The 20,592-nt window shown below is 43.3% G+C and overlaps 1 protein-coding gene across 3 annotated transcripts in view; it reads right to left on the bottom strand.

The window, feature by feature from the left end:
• Positions 1 to 1,223: 1,223 nt before the first annotated feature.
• RTTN (rotatin) overlaps positions 1,224 to 20,592 on the bottom strand; it is a 74,061-nt gene continuing 54,692 nt past the window's right edge. For all 3 annotated transcript variants that reach the window (XM_054381731.1, XM_054381730.1, XM_054381729.1), the window contains exons 37-49: positions 20,210 to 20,300; positions 18,400 to 18,553; positions 18,106 to 18,243; positions 16,445 to 16,656; positions 15,369 to 15,474; positions 14,380 to 14,474; positions 11,205 to 11,282; positions 8,950 to 9,076; positions 7,107 to 7,306; positions 5,389 to 5,656; positions 2,627 to 2,730; positions 2,170 to 2,239; positions 1,224 to 1,306 (exon numbers count right to left, since the gene is read on the bottom strand). In XM_054381731.1, coding sequence (XP_054237706.1) covers positions 1,224 to 1,306; positions 2,170 to 2,239; positions 2,627 to 2,730; positions 5,389 to 5,656; positions 7,107 to 7,306; positions 8,950 to 9,076; positions 11,205 to 11,282; positions 14,380 to 14,474; positions 15,369 to 15,474; positions 16,445 to 16,656; positions 18,106 to 18,243; positions 18,400 to 18,553; positions 20,210 to 20,300 — 1,726 coding nt within the window. The remainder of the gene's footprint in view (positions 1,307 to 2,169; positions 2,240 to 2,626; positions 2,731 to 5,388; positions 5,657 to 7,106; positions 7,307 to 8,949; positions 9,077 to 11,204; positions 11,283 to 14,379; positions 14,475 to 15,368; positions 15,475 to 16,444; positions 16,657 to 18,105; positions 18,244 to 18,399; positions 18,554 to 20,209; positions 20,301 to 20,592) is intronic.

Below are 20,592 nucleotides of genomic sequence, written 5' to 3'. Positions count from 1 at the left end.
CCAGGCTGCAAACGCTGACTTTGCAGAGCTGTCTTACTGCTGAGTGTTCTCTGCCCTGCAGCTCACAGCTCTGCAGGGCTATGGCATGAGCATGACAGCATTTAACAACCACTTGGCAACTAATGCAGTGTATCAAGTGGGAAAGAATCAGGCTTTGGTGGTCTGCTGTTTGGTGAAGGAATCGGAGGTTAGCTGCTAATTCCTAGTAATGATTTCATCCAGCCACTCTAAGCATCACCCCTCAGTCAGCTGAATCATCTCAAGCCACACATTATTTAGGAGCAAAACAACAAACAGACAAACCTTCCTCTGTCAGTAGAAGATACTTTCAGCACCTCTAAGAAGAAAAGACTAATTACAGGTAGAGGTGGCCTTGCTACAACTCTTCAAGGGATGTTACCCACGTTTTGCCTCTCTGTTTGCTCACTTTCATGTGTCTCTGAAAGAAAATGCAATCTCTCTGCTGAGGGGAATCTAAACACCCTGCTAGCAGCACGTTCAGCAGAACTGTCACAGGCTCAAGAAGCAAAGTATTTTTTCTCTCAAACTCATCTAGCACAGAATACTGAAAAACTTAGGACAAGTAGAGGTGCAAAGCAAACACAGGCCTGGAAAACAGACTTGGTTTTGGTTTTGGTTTTTTTTTTTTCCTAAAGAAAAAATAATCAATGTGTTTATAAATTGGAAGCCAACAAACAGTGTCTCAAATTTTTCCACCCCATTCTAACCTAACTAAAACTGAAGCAGGTATCTCACATCCTGAATAAACTGCCATGCTGACAGTCCCCACTGTGCACATCTGTAACATTACCAATCACAATGCACCCACAAGGGATGCTCATCCCAATTAAAAAACCCTTTATTAAGACCAATCCTAACCAGCAATTCTAATGCTTTACAGAAACAATTCCAATGCATAACTTAAGAAAACTCCTGATTTTTCAAATCCTTTTCCCTCTGTACATCCCTTCCCCCTCTGTACTTACTGTACATAGTAGCAGCATTACCATTTCCCATTGGGATAACAGAACAAATAGTTTGAACCATGTTTAGTGCTATTGCTTTGGTTCAAGGCAAGGAACTTACTCCTCAAAGGCTTCATAAACTTTGCCCACAGCATAAATGCTGCTGCCACTGATCCAGGAATTAGAGGCATTTTCTTTGAGCTTCAGGCTGCCATTGAGAGCTGTCCACTTTCAACCTGAGAAGTCATCTTCTGGTCATTAAGAATCAAGAAGCTGTACAATATTCTCTAGGCATTTTAAGTAGTAGGCATGTAGCTCATCTTCTTCAGGCTGTGGAGTAGCTAAATGGAAGAAAAATAAAAACCCAAGAGTTGAATTTCTAGTGGGCTCTTCATACACAATTACCTTTAAGATTGCATCAAATGCCTTGCAAGAATTCACCCTATTTTACCTCCTCAACCCCTCTGTAATATGAGCAGCAGATCAAGTACTAATATTTCATGTTGCAAAGTCTGGGCTGTGTTTTGCCTTTTTAAAAGGCAAGAATTTCACAGCTTTCCAAGTCCCCACCTAGCTGTGACAATGAGAAATAAAAAACCAAAGTGCAAACTGCCTTTCAATCATTCTAAATTACAATGAGGTCATGGCTTGTTCTTCTCCAAACTTCTCCTCTGGTAGGACAAAGCAGAAAGCCAGAATAACAACAGCTGTGTGGAAAAATCCTTCCACTTGCACCCAGAAGAGCAATCATAGAATGGTTTGGGTTGGAAGGGACCTCCAAAGGTCATCTAGTCCAACCCCCCTGCAATTAGCAGGGACATCCTCCACTAGATCAGGTTGCTCAGAGCCTTTCATACCCCTCTTGTGCTGAGGGCTCCAGAGTTAGGGTGATGAGGTCTCACCAGAGCAGAGTAGAGGGGCAGAAGCACCTCCCTCGACCTGCTGGCCACACTTCTTTTGATGCAGCCCATTTGGTGGTAAGCAGGAAGAGACCTTTCCTTACAAAGCAGCCACAGGCATTTCTCTGTATCTGTGTTTATAAGCTGCCTAACCACAAACCATACTGCTATCCACGGCCTTAGAGACAGAGGCATCCTGTCAAAAACTTCTAACAGTTACTGTGCTGACATAACTGGAAATGTGTTGTTGGTTATCCACCTGATGGAAAAATACACAATTTGCATTAGCTGGAAGTAAGACTTACATTTCTTCACTGAAGAATAGGCCTCATCTATTCTTCTCCTTATGGAGGGGTTCTTCAAAGTCACTTTTGCCTGCAGCACACACAAACACAGGCACAAATTTATTTCCTTTCCCACATTTTCACACTTCAACAGGCAAAGTTTGAAAAGTTAAAATTGAGATACAGGAATTTTAGAATCAGCAGATGACTGCATCATGAGGCCACCTTAGAGCAGCCTTCCAGTACCTGAAAGGGGCCTACAAGAAAGCTGGGAAGGGACTTTTTACAACGGCTTTTAGTGATAGGATGAGAGGGAATGGATTGAAGATGAGGGAGGGCAGATTTAGACTGGAGATTAGGAAGTTTCATAAAGTATGTTTCTGAGAATTAAAAGCAGTGTCTCCACCTGTCATTACCTTGTTGGACAAGATGACCTCTGAGGGTCTTTTCCAACCCACTGCAGTGTGTGAATACCAACCTTCTGATAGTTGTGAAGCAGAGCCCAAAGCGAAGCTGCTCCTATTCTCTGAACAGCACGACTGTCACTTTCCAGACAGGCAGCCAGCACTGCAACTGCTTGATCTAAGGAGAGAAATCATAAAAAGCATCTAGGAAACAGCAAAAGCACAGAAATATATTTACATGTCTCACATATTTTGATGCCTGGAGTACACTTATTTAGGGTTACACGGAAAATCAGGAGACTGAAGCAACCTATTCCAGAGTCTCACCACCCTCAAACTGAAGAACTTCTTCCTCAGCTCCAGGTCTAACCCTGCTCTGCCTCAGCTTCAAACCATTCCCCCTTGTCCTGTCTCTAGACACCCTCAGGAAAAGTCCCTCTGCAGCCTTCCTGCAGGATCCCTTAAGGTACTGGAAGGCAGCTCTAAGGTCCCCCTGGGACTCTAATTTCTGTAACAAGTATTGGTATAGCATAGGAATTACAGGAACTTTATTATCAGGTTAATTGAAGCTAAATAAACTCACAAAATCATCAGACTACATTGCAAGCAGTGTTAACATAGCAAAACAAAACCAAACAGTGGTAAAAATGAAGCCAACAGTAATCAAACAAGCACATTATTAATAAGCCTCAGCTTGACAGGATGCTGGGCCATCTCCTCTCATCTATACCATCACCTAGAAAGGCTGGACCTTTCCAGATGATCCTTAGGGTCCCTTCCAACCTAGCATTTTGTGATGATTCTGTGAATCATTATGTACGACCACCAGCTATGCACAGAGACTGAATAAGCCTTGAAACTGTTTTATATGTCCCAGTAGCCACAATTAGAGCCACATCAGGAGAGAAATGAAGATGTTGCTATTTTCCTTAGTACTTATTCTGTGGATGATTTGTGACCAATGAGAACTATTTGCCACCCCACTGTAGGTGCCTTCATTTCCTAGTCTTGCTTTGGAGCCAGACTCTTCAGGCTTGCTTGTTTAATTCATAATAAAAAAATCCCTCATAGATTATGTAAGTGAATAATGTTTGCTTAATTAAGGCAGCAAATCAGCACCTCAAGAAAGAAAGGCAAAGCATGGACACTATGGAAAACCTGCTGAGAACTTACAACAAAGACAGCAGCATTCTCTCTGCAATTAAATGGGGGAAGGAAACATGCCTTTGACAAACAGCTAACAAAGAAGTTATGTGCACATTGCACCCCTAAATGCATCTGCCAGGATCAGAACTTTATCATTACCATCAACATGGTCTGCAGGTGACAGAACACAAGAGGTGGGGGTTGGTCTCTTCTCCCTAGTATCAGTTGATAGAACAAGAGGAAATGGCCTGACATCGTGCCAGGGGAGGATTAGGTTGGAGATGAGGAACAACTTCGTTCCTGCAAGAGTGGTCAGGCATTGGAGCAGGCTGCCCAGGGAGGTATCACAGTACATTAAAGGGACCGCCAGAGATCATTCAGCCCAAGCCCCCTGCCAAAGGAGGATCACCCAGGGTAGTCCACAAAATAATGCATCCAGACAGGTGTTGAATGTATCCAGAGAAGGAGACTCCACAACCCCTCTGGGCAGCGTGCTCCAGGGCTCCAGCACCCTCACACCAAAGAAGTTTCTCCTCATGTGGAGGTGGAACCTCCTGGGTTCCAGCTTGTACCTGTTGTTCCTTGTCCTATTATTGGGCACCACACAAACGAGCTTGGCACCTTCATCCTGACACTCAGCCCTCAGATATTGATAGATATTGATCAGATCCCCTCTCAGTCTTCTCTTCCCCAGACTAAACAGCCCCAGGGCTCTCAGTCTCTCTTCATAGGGGAGATGCTCAAGTCCCCTAATCATCCTCATGGCTCTCTGTTGGATTCTCTCCAGCAGGTGGTGGAGTCACCATCCCTGGAGGTGCTCAAGAAATATGTGGCCATGCCACTGTGGGACATGGTTTAACGGCCATGGTGGTGTTAGGTTGATGGTTGGACTGGGTGGTCTTGGGGGTCTTTTCCAACCAAAACAGTGCTATGATCCTATGAAAAGTCTGTCTCAACACCCATGACTTGCAGAAGCTAATAAGGTTTTGTCCAGCTGAAGGATAGGAACTTCAGTTCTTTCAGACTGACTGACACAAAGAATCCTTGAAATCTCCCCCTAAACATGCAGCTGTATGAGAGAAGTTACAAACCCCTTCAATCCATGGGTGTGTTTCTATATTGAAACGATCAGATTCACATGAAATCAGGAGATTTTTTTTAAGCTACTTGGGTTTCCTTTTGCTATGGATTATTTTAACAGATTTTTTGCCAAAATATATGTTCTCTAATTCCTTCTACAAAAATGGGGCTTTGGCTTTCCAACACCTGAAAAGGGCCTGCAAGAAAGCTGGGAAGGGATTTTTACAAGGGCTTGTAGTGGCAGGACAAGAGGAATGGATTGAAGCTTGAGGGCAGATTTAGACTGGAAAAAGAAATTCATGACAGTGAGGGTGGTGAGACACTGGAACAGGAAGGTTGCCCAGGAAGGTTGTGTATGCCCCTTCTCTGGAGGTGCTCAAGGCCAGGCTGGATGAGACCTTGAGCAACCTGGGCTAGTGGAAGGTGATCCTACCCATAGCAGGGGATTGGAACTGGATAATCTTCAAGGTCCCTTCCAACCTGAGCCAGCCTATGAAACTATGAGCAATATTGGTTTTGGTCATTAAACAAAACTGCAAGGAAAATGTGATCTTCTGGAAGATAGAATATTCTCAGACTACACCAGCTTGTATACCCTTGAGATACTTACCATTAGCTAGTATCTTTGGTTTATTAGTTGGACTAAAACACATGTTGTGCAGAATCAGAAGTGCTAGATGTTGGCTGCTCCTGTGCTTGTGCTTACACATTTCCACAATCTGGTCTAAAAAGCCATTTATCTTCATGATCATTTGCTGTCCATCATCTCCAGAAGATATGCTCAGCAGCAGCTTCAGCCAAAGAGCAGACACATTACTGGGACTTTTATGACTTCCTTTTGGTAAGGAAAGAGAAGAAAAGTTCTGCAGGAAGTTACTCTGCCAGAAGGAAGGAAAAGAGTGTTAGAATTTATAGTATTCCATAGTTTGTTCATTGCTGTTTGACCTTCTAAGCTGCATACTTCACCAAAACCTAGTATTTCATTTCATTTTAACAGAATTACAGAAGAATAATTCACATCTTGGTTAAAGAGGAAATAGTTTTTTTTTTTTCTGTGCTAACTGATGCAGTGTAGATGCATAAAAGTTGACCCACCAGAAATAAAGATCATTCAATATGCACATTAAACAGGGAAAAGACACTTCCAACATTCACATAGTAAGAACAAATTTCTACCTTCCAGCCAACTACAGACATGCAGGACATCTTTTCTACAACTCCAATTTCAGGACCTCTTTTCTACAACTCTAATCTGCATGAATATTCTTTCACACAATTTGTCACAGCATACCTAAAGATTAAATGATTAACACAAAAGGTAATTTCTTGCTTGCCATTGTTCTCCTGTCTGCTCACCTGCACAACCCACTGAAGTGATTGCAATCAATACAGATGGCTGCTAAAAAACTTCACACTGCACTGAAACTGAGAGGGTGATAAAAGGCTGCAGCAAAAATTGTGTAGTTCCATAGGCTGCTTCTGTCTGATCTGGACCTGCTGGAGTAGGTCCAGAGGAGGCCCACCAAGATGATCAGAGGTTTGGAGAGCCTCTCCTATGGCAACAGGCTGGAAGAGCTGGGGCTGTTCAGCCTGGAGAAGAGAAGGCTCTGGGGAGACCTCATAATGACATTTCAATATCTGAAGGGGACCTACGGGAAGGCTGGGGAGGGACTCTTTAGAAGGGCTTGTGGGGACAGGACCAGAGGCAATGGTTTGAAACTGGAGCAGGGTAAATTTAGGTTGGACATCAGGATGAAGTTCTGTACAATGAGAGTGGTGAAATGCTGGACCAGGCTGCCCAGGGATGTGGTTGAGGCCCTATCCCTGGAGACATTCAAGACAAATAGTACAACTAACTGAGAATCTTAGAATCGTTTTGGTTGGAAGAGATCTTTCAGATCATCAACCTTGAGCATTGATCTAGCACTGCCAGATCACCACTAAACCATGTCCCTCAGCACCACACCTACACATCTTTTATATACCTCCAGGGCTAGTGATTCCACACTTCCCTGGGCAGCCTGTTCCAATGCTTTGCAACACCTTCTGTGACCTAAACCTCCCCTGGCACAACTTGAGGCCATTTCTTCATCCTGTTTCTTTCTTCTTGGGAGAAGAGACCGACCCCTGCCTCACTACAACCTCCTTTTAAGTAGTTGTAGGGAACAATAAGGTGTTCCATGAGCCTTGTGAGAAGGCAGAGTTGCTTTGATTCTTGCAGAAGCATCTCTATATAGTCACAAGAGACTCCATATGGAAAGAAAAAAGGTTCATTATAAAGCCAATGCACCCATCACATTGCTGACATCAAGAATATCATTTCCTTACCTTCTGAATGATGCCTCTGCAGTCAGGAGACACAGCAAGGTTAGAAAGAAGACAGAAGACCACCTGCTGAATTGGGCTGTTGTCAGTTGACTCTTGGGAAGCCAGTTTCAAGATGTTATGCATTAATGAATTGCCAGCTGTGCCTCGTGCTGATGGCAGTGACGATTGGCCACCACTGGCCCAACAAAGTGAAGCACAGCCTTAAAGAAAGAAAAACACACACATGCATTAGAAAAGGTCTCACCTATAGAAAGAGCAGTCTGCAGCTCACAGACTGAGATGGGACTTTGGAAAGGCTTGGATTTTTTCTTCATCTCATAGTGAAGCCAATGAATGTGCCTGAATGTGGCAGTTTGCTGGATAGGTGTCTGTTGTGCTGTTGTTCTACAATCTAAGAGGTGGTTCTGCTGATAAAGACATTGCTCTGTCTTCAAAACCAGAATCACAAAGGTTGGAAAACACCTTTGAGATCATTGAGTCCAACCCTAACCCAACTATCATGATCACTAAACTATATACTGAACCACCACAGATACAACTTCTTGAACACCTCCAGGGATGGTGACTCCACCACCTCCCTGGGCAGCCTGTTCCAACACCTCACCACTCTCTCAGAAGAGAAATTTTTCCTAATATCCAACCTAACCCTCCTCTGGCACAACTTCAGCCCATTTCCTCTTGTTCTACAGCTAGTTATCTGGGGGAAGAGAATGGCCTCACTCCAAGCTCTTCAAGCCAATAGCAAATCATTATCATAGACTCACAGAATGGTTTGGGTTGGAAGGTATCTCCAAAGGTCATCCTGTCCAACCCCCCTGCAGTCAGCAGGGATATCCTCCACTAGATCAGGTTGCTCAGAGCTTTATCAATCATGACCTTGAATAGCTCCAGAGATGGGGCCTCCTGGGCAACCTGTTGCAGTGTTCCAGCACCCTCATGGTGCAGAACTTGTTCCTCACATCCAATCTCAATCTGCTCTGCTCTAACTTCAAACCATTGTCCCTCGTCCTGTCACTGCAGGCCTTTGGAAACAGTCCCTCTGCAGCCTTCTTGTAGCCTACTTCAGATACTGAAATGGTGTTCTAAGGTCTCCAGCAGGTCCAGAAGAGGACCATGAAAATGATCAGGGGCCTGGAGCACCTCTGCTACGAGGACAAGCTGAGGGATCTGGGGTTGTTCAGCCTGGAGAAGAGAAGGCTCCAGGGAGACCTAATAGCAACCTTCAAGTACCTGACAGGGCATCTGAAGTAGGCTACAAGAAGGCTGCAGAGGGACTGTTTCCAAAGGCCTGCAGTGACAGGACGAGGGACAAACCATGATCACTGCTCAAAGGAATTAAAATGTTTCCTTAATTTCAGAAAAGAATCCTTATGAAAACCACACAAATGCAAGCTCCTGAGGCCAATGCATGAATAAATGGGGACTACATGACTACAGAAGTAGATTATTGAATATTCCAACCCCAGGATGTCCTCAGTCAGGGCTGGAGCACAAACTGTGTGAAAAACTGAGACAGTGTTCTCTGCCTCAGGATTCCTAGAGCACCACTTCTACAGAATAGTAGCAGGGCTTTCAGTGTAACCTTCAAACACAATGGTTTGAATTATATTCTATTTAATCCTTTCATACTATTATCCTCCTGCTAAATCCAACAGACTGAAACAGGAGCTGAACAAAAGTCCTGAATGGATTCAAATCAAAACTCTTGAGAGGCTTTGCTGGACCAGTGCTTTTATACTTTGATGGTAGTAATAAACCTTCTTTTCTCTTTATTATTGTGTTTCTGACTTAATTATCCTGGCTCAATATGTTGATGTCATAGATCACTGAGTGCCTCTCATACCTGCAGGACAGTTTGCAGTGTAGACACAAAGCAAATGCAGAGCTATTTGCATGGAGGAGTCATCTGTCAGAAACCATGGCCACAGTGACTGCACAACAGGAACCAGATGAGCTTTGAGTGCTGCTACCTACAAGAACAGGAGGAAGAATTTAAACTAGATAATCAAATACTTGGCAAGGGAAGAATAAATAGAGTGAGAAATGCATATTTTTATCTTGTTGTGCCCCATTAATTTGGTTTAAGAGATTGTGTGCAGTGAACAGCCACCATCACTTGAACATTAATGAAATTAACACCGTCCAAGACATGCTCAGCTACATGCAAACAAAAGACTTACTCATTCCAGCTGTGATTGCTCAAGAGCTCCCTATTCTAAACTTTTATTCTACTACAACCAAACTAATTATTTGAGCTCAAAAAGCATAGAAATAGAAAGGTTCAGTTCTACTGAGGAAATGATACAAAACATCAGTCACCAAAAGGAACCTCCTTGTCTTTTCCAAGAAACTGTGCCTGTAGGCTCCAGATCACAAGAAGAAACATATTCCCCAGTCATCTTATCTGAGATTATGGCACAGTCCAGCTATGAGGTAAGAGATAATCAGATGGCTTGTTCAGGCCCATCATTTCCATGTTCTGCCCATCAACAGGAAAGGCAAGAAACCATGGGGTTCCACCAGTGTATGAGCTGTGTCACTATGCAAGACAAAACTGAGTTGTGGAAGAGAAAATGGAAATAAATGTGTGAAAGGTGTCAACAATAAGGCAGAGCAGAGATAAGAGAATAAAGGATACAGCAAGGAATGCAAGAAAGCAATATTTATATATAAAGAAACAAGAGAGGGGATTCTACCCCTTTACTCTGCTCTTCTGAGACCCCACTTCAAATACTGCATCCAGAGATCCCTTCCAACCCTTAACCCCTGTGAATCCTGTGATCCAGTTCTGGTGTCCCCAGCAGAAGAAGGACACACAGCTGTTGGGGTGAGCCCAGAGAAGGCCACAAAGATGATCCAAGGGCTGGAACACCTCTGCTATGAGGACAGGCTGAGGGAGATGAGAGTGTTCAGCCTGGAGTAGAGAAGACTCCAGGGGGACCTTAGAGCTGCCTTCCAACACCTGAAGGGATCCTACAGGAAGGCTGCAGAGGGACTTTTCATGAAAGTGTCTAGAGACAGGACAAGGGGGAATGGTTTGAAGCTGAGGGAGAACAGGGTTAGACTGGAGCTGAGGAAGAAGTTCTTCAGTACAAGGCTGGTGAAACTCTGGAATAGGCTGCCCAAGGAGGCTGTGGATGGCTTCTCCCTAGGAGTGTTCAAAGCCAGGTTGGATGAGGCCTTAAGCAAACAAGTCTACTTGAGAGGTGTCCCTGCCCATGACAGGGAGGTTGGAGTAGATCATCTCTGAGTTCCATGCCAACCTGAGCCATTCTGTGACTTTAATATCCATTCTTTCTATAGAGAGAAAAGAATACAGACATGAAAGAATTATTTTCTCCTTCAGTTCTTCTGCCTACCTGTTTGTTTTTTTTTTCCAAAGGGAAAATAATTGAAAAGCAGAGAGAAAAAGACAGAGTGTGCAATGAAAAGAAGAAATTCAAAACAAGCTTCTGAGCAACAAAAATGATTGGGGAAAAAAGAAATCAAGATGAAAACAAAATTGTGCCTCACAGGATTAGTGTAATTTAAGTCAAAGCTAAGTAGTGGATTTTTTGTCTTTCAGAAAGGGAAAGGTAAAAAGGAGAGAGGAATAAGGAGAGGAAACTACTTTCCAAGATGTGAAGTGTCTCTTAAGAGCCTTTCTTCTGGCTCCAGATTTTAATCCCCATCCATTTTTCACATTATGGGCTTTGAAAATTGGAAATATTGATTTAAGCAAAGTATAAGTGGCTTCAAAGGCTGATAGGAAACCTTTGGGAGATGATGTTGCAATATGAACATTTAGCTCCTTAATGCATGTATGAAATCTTCTTAGAAGGTGGTAATAGGAATGAAATTTGAATTATTTCTTGCCATTAATATCAAGGTTAAATTTGGCCAGCTTGCAAATAATTTCCAAGTAGAAAAAAAACCCCAATAAATATATTCACAGAATCACAGAATGTTTTGGGTTGGAAGGGACCTTAAAGATCATCCAGTTCCAACCTCTCTGCCGTGGGCAGGGACACCTCCCACTAGCCCAGGTTGCTCAAGACCTCAGCCAACCTCACTGAGTAACTGAATGTGTTCACATGATTTCAGATTAAAACTACTTACCTTGCATTCTTTGTTTTGGAAGAGGCAGTTTCTGAGAAGCTGCATAGAACATCTCAACTGCTTGATGAGGTTTTCCTCCTAGCCAGAGAAAAATATTGGAAGATCATCAGCATAAGACCAGAAGGAATTTTGTACAAGGAGGTAAGATTTCACAGGAGAGGCGCACATCTGAGGCATTTTGGTAACATCCCTCCAGTTGAGTTTCCTTTTGTTTTAAGATAGGACTTCTCTCAGCTAGCTTTAAATATGTATACTAGAGACATTTATAATGACTTACTTGCAGTCATCCTCAGCTCTCTTTATAACCCACAGGTACTATTTCTAGGGTCACTGATCTGGCCAAAGGCAGAGATCTCAGGCTGAGAGAGCTGGGGCTGTTCAGCCTGGAGAAAAGAAGGTTGCAGGGAGACCTTAGAGTGGACTTCCAGTACCTGAAGGGAGCTACAGGAAAGCCGGGGAGGGATTTCTGACAAGGGCTTGTAGTGATAGGATGAGAGGGAATGGATTAAAGCTTGAGAAGGGCAGAGTTAGACCAGAGATTAGGAAGAAATTCTTTAGAGTGAGGGTGGTGAGACACTGGAACAGGTTGCCCAGGGAGGTTGTGGATGTCCCCTCCCTGGAGGTGTTCAAGGCCAGGCTAGATGAGGCCATGAACAACCTGGGCTGGTGAGAGGTGACCCTGCCCATGGTAGGGGGTTGGAACTGGATGAGCTTTAAGGTCCCTTCCAACCCAAACCATTCCACAAACTTATGAATCTGTAATGCAGAGAAGAAGGGGTGGGAACACTTCATGGGTATTCCTTCCATCCTAAAGCAGACATCTACACCAAGTCAGGTGAGTCACTCCCCAAAAGCTCCTATATATCTTCCTTGGATAAAAAACTAGGATAAACAAGCTCTGTCTTGCAGATCTCTACATTTGTCTGACCCAATCCATCCTTGTACTCCTGGTGTCTTAGTTTCCTATCTTTAATAACAGAAAGAGTTTCCAGCCTGATAAGAAGAATATTACCAAGATAAATAGGGACCTCAGGACAGTGAGGTACTGCACTGAGATTCAAGTACACAAGTAAACAAAAGATCTATCTTTATGATGGTGCTGTGACACTAAAAGGCTAATGATGGCTGACCTAACTCTGGAAGGCTGACACACTAAAGTGCTTCTGAAAGATTACCAAATTCCAATAAGCTTCTTCACCACAGGAGACTCTTTCAGTGTTTATCAAGGATAAAGGAATGAAAATGTAAATCAGGATTCATGCTTGATCTCAGACAAGGTGAAGCAGCACTGCTGGCTTATAGATCATATAATGTGCAGCTGATGACATGTGGAGATGAAGAAAAAGCCTCTCTCAAAAAAAGTCAAGTCTGGGAGATGGGAAAGAAACCTCCAAATGATCACTACAAAGGCATTTTATGATGGGGTTGTCTAATTTTTGGCTAAATAAAATGCTAACCCTAGAGATGCTCCTTCAAGAACTTCCATATGTATTAATTTCTTTAATAAATACAACTAGCATTAAATCTATGAAATGCCAGAAGGTACAACTTGTATTGAACACTGCCTCCAGTTCTGGTGTCCCCAGCAGAAGAAGGACACAGAGCTGCTGGAGCGAGTCCAGAGGAGGCCACAAAGATGATCCAAGGGCTGGAGCAGCTCTGCTGTGAGGATAGGCAGAGGGAACTGGGGGTGTTCAGCCTGGAGAAGACTCTGGGGGGACCCTAGACCTCCCTTCCAATACCTGAGGGGATCCTACAGGAAGGCTGGAGAGAGACTTTTCACAAGGATGTCTAGAGACAGGACAAGGGGGAATGGTTCTAAGCTGAAGGAGACTAGGGCTAGACTGGACCTTAGGAAGTTCTCCAGTACAGGGCTGGTGAGACTAGAAGGTACTGGCAGTTCTGTGAATGATCAGCTAAATCTCACTGTGAAATCAGTGTCTCAGTCTCGCTCACATGAAACTAAATGGCTTGGTTTTATGCACCATATATGATGAGCAGCATGCTTACATATAAAGTGTGTCCAGCAGGCCTAGAGAGATTCTCCTGCCCCTTTGCTCTCCCCTGCTGAAACCACACCTGCAATACTGTGTCCAGTTTTGGGCTCCCCGGTTCAAGAGAGACAGAGATCTGCTGGAGAGTCCAATGGAGAGATACAAGGATGATGAAGGGACTGGAACTTCTCTGCTATGAAGAAAGGCTGAGAGCCCTGGGGCTGTTACAGTCTGCAGAAGAGAAGGCTGAGAGGGGACCTGATCAATGTGTATCAATATCTGAGGGCTGGGTGTCAGGATAAAGGTGCCAAGCTTTTTTGGGTGGTGCCCAGTGATAGGACAAGGAACAAGAAGTACAATCTGGAACACAGAAGGTTCCACCTGAGCATGAGAAACTTCTTTGCTGTGAGGGTGCTGGAGCCCTGGAGCAGGCTGCCCAGAGGGGTTATGGAGTCTACTTCTTTGGAGACTTTCCAAACCCACCTGGATGTGTTCCTGTGTGACCTGCCCTGGGTGATCCTGCTTTGGTAGAGGGGTTGGACTGGATGATCTCTGGAGGTTCCTTTCAACCCCTAACATTCTGTGATTCTATGATATGATGTAGCAACCTACAGTTCCAGCTCAGAGGGGAAATCTGCCACAGCCTTCTGCAAACCTTTTTCAAATAATTCATTAAACCTGAAAGGTCTTTCTGACCTTTCTCAGGGGCTCATTTCCTTCAGTTTCTTTCAATTTTTAAATTCCTTCTACATTTAGCATTTCTAAAGTAAGAAATGTAAGGATTCAGATGACTTCGAACTTACTGGACATAGCCAGGGAAGGACACCTTTCAGCATCCACCCCTTGAAGTACAGATAATAAATGTATGTAGATCTCCAGAAAATCAGAAAAACAGGTAACAGCCTTCAAATATTAGGGTAAAACTCACAATCTACCAAGACCAATGTACATAACTCTGGGTGGGAGAGTGAGTGAAATAATCAATTGGTAAAAGCTCTAAAATCCCAGTATCCAGATTCAGTGCCAGTTGTCATTTCCTCTTATCTTACCTGTGACAGATACCAACAGCATCTGCCTCAAGGAAAAGACAACCAAAGCAACCAAAAAAACCCCACCAAAGCAATGACAAAAAAGAGCTGGTAAGTGCCTTATCACAGCAGTCTTTTGGGATTTATAGTTACCTTTCTCTTCTGTGCTTTGCCAGGCTTCAGGGCATCCAAATTCAGCTGTGCATAGATGTGTTTCATGTTTTCTATGCAGCTGTCTATCAGGTCAGCTGGAAAATAAAAAAAATGCTGACATTTACAAGTTCATTTTATGGCAATGATCTTCTTGATTACTGTTACCCTCCTGAATTGAGATTTAAGGATTAGGATGTTCAAATACAGTGAGTTCACAATATTTTGTTACCAAACAATGTTAGGGGTTGGAAGGGACCTCTAGAGACCATCCAGTCCAACCCTCCTGCCTAAGCAGGATCACCTAGGGCAGGTCAAACAGGAACACAGCCAGGAGAGTTTGGAAAGTCTCCAGAGAAGAAGACTCCACAACCTCTCCTGGGCAGCCTGCCCCAGGGCTCCAGCGCCCTCACACCAAAGTTTCTCCTCATGCTCAGGTGGAACTTCCTGGGTTCCAACTTTTACATGTTGTTCCTTGTCCTATCACTGGGCACCATCACAAAGAGCCTGGAACCTTAACACCCACCTCTCAGAGATTTAGAGACACTGACAAGATCCCCTCTCAGCCTTCTTTCTCAGGACTAAAGAGCCCCAGGTCTTTTCTTGCCTAGGTACAGCCAGAACTGAGATCCCAGGGCACACTTTCACCTACAAACCTGCATCAGCACAGCATAAAACAAGAACTGGAAGGTGCAGGCTGTGCAAAACCTGCAGTTCCAAATGGCTGAACACACCACCAGCAGGAAAAGCTCACAGGTTACAAACACAGAGCTGTGAATTGGCTGCGAAATCTTAGACTGGCTACAGCCTAATATTTCATCTGTAACTGAAAACTTGAATTATTGATAAGCTTTCTCTGTAAAAATCTGCCCAAAAAAATTGCCTAGGTCTTTGTTTTGACAAAAAAAAATATGATTTAGAACAAAAATATGTAAAACACCTGCAAGCACTTGCTTTCTAACTCATTTCTCACCCCACGAGGATATGCTCACCTTCCAAAGCACACTGCTGGGCAGTTTTACTGACAGCTAAAAGAGACAGCAGTGCATTTGTAGCAACTTCTTTCAGCACATCCCTGGAAGATTTTCTTTCACAGACCTACAAATAATGCAATTTCATTAGCACAAGGGAAAAGTTACCAGATGAAAAGTACTATTCAGATCTAGAAATCTGTTGGCATAGTCCATATTTTCAATTGGGTGATTCCTAACTGCATTCCTATCCAGAGCTCTCCCTCTCTGTATTCCTGTTCTCTACATTCCCTCTCTCTAGTCATGTTTGTAGTCTGCCTGCATTGCAGTTATTTAATTATTTTTTTTACTTCTAAGCCCACTCCTTTTACTCTTTCCTTAACATTCTATCTCCTAAAATCTAGATTCTCCTGACTGCCATTCCAGATGTTTCCTAATATTTCAGGTTCCTGCCACAGACAACTCAGTGACAGGAAGGACATGGACTTGATGGAGGAGGTCCAGAGGAAGGCTACAAAGCTGATCCAAGGGCTAGAGTACCTCACCTACAAGGACAGGCTGGACAAGGCTGTGAGAACCTGATCCAGTGGAGGATGTCCCTGCTGACTGCAGGGGGGTTTGGACTAGATAACCTTCAGGTGTCCCTTCCAATCCAAACCATTCTGTGATTCGTTTAGTGAAATCTCCCTTTCCCTCAGCACAATTATGAAGCTGAGACATTAAATAGCACTGAAATTCCTTAGAATCAATAGATCATTGACACACAGGGGACTGGTTTTCTAGACGCTCTTCCAAGCAAAGAAAATTGGTACTTCATCTTATTTTTGTGAGGCCTTTATGTGCATCATCCTATTTCTGTCTCCATCACCTTCTCTATGTAAGGTTTCATACCATGCAGTTGGAACACAATTGCCTTGCAATCCACTCCTAAAAGTTGCTGGTTTGCCATTATTCATCTTATTACACGAATTTCAAACATCAGTGTAAGAGAGGACTCAAATTCAAGATGTCTTGGTTCATCAGCTGACTCCAGTCCTTTGTATCAAAGTACCAAGCTGCAGAAATGTCCTGCAACCACATTGTCACATGTTACATACCTGAATAATCAGTGCAGTGAGCTGAGTTACTGATGCCTGGCATCCTTCAATGTGATCCAGGAGAAAGCTAATAGTTGGATTCTGACACAAGCTCTGCTTATCTTGGAGCTGTCTTCTTCCTTCTTCATTCAAGAGGACAGAGAGGAACTGTAAACTAGCCATGTACAAAGAAGGGTTTGTGGCTGACAGGTGAATGCAGTCACAAATGGTATCTGAAAGGTAAAAAAAAACACAAAATGAAAAATAAAAAATTAGATTTCCTTCTGAACAGAGCTTAGGTGTCTCACATTTCTAAAAGACTTAGCAAAGCAAGTGTGTGAGCCAAGAAGCAGCTATCCCTGTGCACTGCACAAGGAATTCCACAAACTGGATGCTTGAAGAAACAAAAGCTTGACTTTGATAGGTTTGAACTAATTCATTGCTCTGCAGATCTATAAAACAAACAAAGCCATTTCCATTTGCTGAATCACTCAGCTCCTGACCAATTTGCTGAACTCTACTCACATTTTATTCAGCAGCTCCCATCCTCATACCCAGGCTACTGGCTTGCTAGTCAGGTGTTCACCTGCTTTATGTGCAGTTGGATTTGGATTCAGCAGACCATTTACCATGCACATGGGTGACATCACAAGCTTGATTGGACCATGGTTCATGCTTCACTATTGAAACCTACAGTCCTGACTAGGGAAGTGGCTAATGAAGGAAAAATCAAACTAACAAACCCCTGCATAATAGTCTTGTATTCCTGGATCACTTTTGCTTCCCTTTTACTGTAAGATATATTAAAAACAAGTCAAAAATGGAGTTCTAATGGATCACTTCAGACTCTACTCACAGATGCCATGTTTGTTCAAGGTTTACAAGTAGAATCACTAATCCATAAATGAGAACAGGACTTGAGAATTTATCTGGCAGATCAAAGTTAGTCTGATGATATAAAAGCAGTTATAAAAATCCAGTTAAGGGAAAAGTCAGTCAAGCTCTGGACACATTTGGTTTTCATTCTGGATATTCTCCTCTGCTCTCATGAGACCCCATCTGGAGCACTGCATCCAGTTCTGGTGCCCCTAGCTAAAGAGAGACATGGAACTTCTGGAGCAGGTCTAGAGGAGGCCACAAAGATCATCAGAGGGCTGGAGAACCTCCCCTATGGGGATGGGCTGAGAGAGTTGGGGCTGTACAGCCTGGAGAAGAGAAGGCTGCAGGGAGAATTTTGAGCAACCTTCCAGCACCTGAATGGGAACTACGAGAAAGCTGGGGATGGACTTTTGACAAGGGCTTGTAGTGATAGGATGAGAGGGAATGGATTGAAGCTTGAAGAGGGCAGATTTAGGCTGGAGATTAGGAAGAAATTATTTAGAGTGAGGGTGGTGAGGGAGTGGAACAGGTTGCCCAGAGAGGACTGTGGATGCCCCCTCCCTGGTGTTCAAGGTGTTCAAGGCCAGGCTGGATAATGCCTTGAGCAGTTTGGTCTAATAGAAGGTGTCCATGCCCATGACAGACAATTGGAACTGGATGATCTTTAAGGTCTGTTCCAACCCAAACCATTCTATGAATCTATGAATATGCCACAGGTAGTTACTAGAATCTAACAGGAATGCTCCTCTTTCCTATTTGTTTATTAGTTGCCAAGTTAAAACTCATCCAGGAACAGTGATTACCAATTACTGCTGTGCAATGATTTGCAAAGGCTGCTGTCACAGATGCAAAAGCAATTTGGCCACTCTTCCACAACAATGTAGCTAGAAGGTTGAAAAAGTCCACCCATGTTTCATGAAGCACAGATGTTAACTCAGCATCTGCAAAGAGAACACAGGAAAAAACATCAAACCATTGATACCTGTGCACACACCTGGACAGTAAAGCCTGACACCAATTGCCAGCTTAAACAAATGTGGCACAGAAACAAAGATCTGCCTCTGTCTGCCTCTACTGGAAACAAAGCACTTCATTACCTAACCCATCCCTGGAGCGACTGGTGAGGATGGCAAAGGTGTTTCCCAAGAGAGGCTTCAGCAGTTCATCCTGGATTACAAGCTGAGAGTCCACCAGCAAACATGATTTCAGCAGCTTGGCCACAGCTGACAGGTACTGAAGTAATGACAACACCTGTAACAGTTATTAAAAGACACGCACTGAAGCCAGGGATTTGTTCCTTCCACATTTTCAATATTGATATCACCCAAGCTGCTTCCTAACATTTGGAATTAATGTCTAGCACTTCAAAGAAATAATTGAAGATAAATCAAAAATTCCTCTCCTCATTTTTATTGTGGAATATGAAACACGATTCTTACTCTGGAAACACATCTGTGTAATCAGTTTTCTAGTGACAAAGGCATAAAGTTCCTTGTGTGGAAGTCCTGGCTCTCATTATATGCACAGCTTCTTGGGAAGCTCACAAAGGAAAAACATTTCAGTGGTCATTAATGTTGATGAATGTACAGAATTATAGAATGGGTTGGATTGGAAGAGACATGCAAAGGTTATCTAGTCCAAACCCCTCTGCAGTCAGCAGGGACATTCTCCACTAGATCAGGTTGCTCAGAGCCCTGTCAAGCCTGACCTAGAATATCACCAGGGATGAGGCCTCAATTACATCCCTGGGCAACCTGTTGCAGTGTTCCAGCACCCTCATGGTGCAGAACTTGTTCCTAACAACCAACCTAAATTTCCTCTTCTCTATTTTTCAAACCGGTATTTAATTCCTGAAAACAGAAGCTCAACTTGATACTTTAGGGAAAAAAAATGTATTTCTTACACATTTATAAAATTATTCTCACAAGACTTTTGCAGAAACACATTTTCTTAATAACCTAGGGATTTTTCTTCAAAGTAAATAACTCTAAAGTAGGTTGGACATCAGGGGGAAGTTCTGCACAATGAGATGGTGAAATACTGGAACTGGTTGCTCAGGGATGTGGTTGAGGCCCTGTCCCTGGAGATATTCAAGATAAGACTTGCTGTGGTCCTGGGCAGCCTGATCTAGTTGAAAGTACTTACTGCAAGGGGGTTGGACAAGACAACCTTTGAGGGTCCTTTCCAACCTAGTGCAATCTCTGAATCTGTGTAAATCTCAATGGAGAGCACCAGAAGTTTTTAAATGGTGCAGTGTCATGAACACAAAGATATGTTCAAAGTTAAATTTGATACCAAAGCAGTTTCACTGGCAGTAACCCTTTATACTTGGCATATATCAAAACTGATTGAGAACTCTGTAAGTGTCTGCAAGAAAATAAACAGGAAATGTGTCAGTAACTGTGTCTGGCCAGACTTCAACGTACAAAGAAATTCACAGATTCATGGAATGGTTTGGGTTGGAAGAGACCTTAAAGATCATCTAGTTCCAACTCCCTGCCATGGACAGGGACCCCTTCCACTAGCCCAGGTTGTTCAAACCTCATCCAGCCTGGCCTTGAACACCTCCAGAGAGAGGACATCTACAACCTCCCTGGGCAACCTGTTCCAGTGTCTCACCACCCTCACTGTGAATGGCCCAAAATGTACAAAGAAATTCTCTGATACAATTTCTGTATTTTTAAAACACAATTGGGATTCAGCTTGATGGTTCTAGGCACAGTTCTAACAGCAGTTAATGGTTCTGTGTTGAATACAATATGGTTGATTTTCTCTTAAACTTTGCCAAAAGGAGAGAGAGTCACATGAGAGTAGCCTGTAGCAGTGTATCTGAGCTATCTTAAATATAGATTTTGTAGACATAATTTAATAATTAAGAAAAAATTAGGAAATAAATGCTCTTCTAACCTGAGCTTTCACATCTTCTGTATGACATGAACGACCCAGTGGAGCTTTCAGTTCCAAGGTGCATCTCTCAACCATATTAGCACTTACAAGACTAAAGTAAAATAAACTTGGTTAGAAACATCCTTAAATAATTAAATACTCTACTACATCAACATTCCACAGATGAGAACAGTGTAAATAAACAGAGTGAAAATAAACTATGAAGCACTGTCTTCAAATCATAGAATGTTAGGGGTTGGAAGTGACCTACAGAGATCATCCAGTAAAACCCCACTGGATCGCCCAGGGCAGGTCTGGAATGTCTCCAGAGAAGAAGACTCCACAGCCTCTCCTGGGCAGCCTGCTCCAGGGCTCCAGCACCCTCACACCAAAGAAGTTTCTCT

This window comes from Indicator indicator, chromosome 6, assembly GCF_027791375.1.
Source record: "Indicator indicator isolate 239-I01 chromosome 6, UM_Iind_1.1, whole genome shotgun sequence".
Classification (NCBI taxonomy): Eukaryota; Metazoa; Chordata; class Aves; order Piciformes; family Indicatoridae; genus Indicator; species Indicator indicator.
This window is presented reverse-complemented; position numbering and strand designations above follow the sequence as displayed.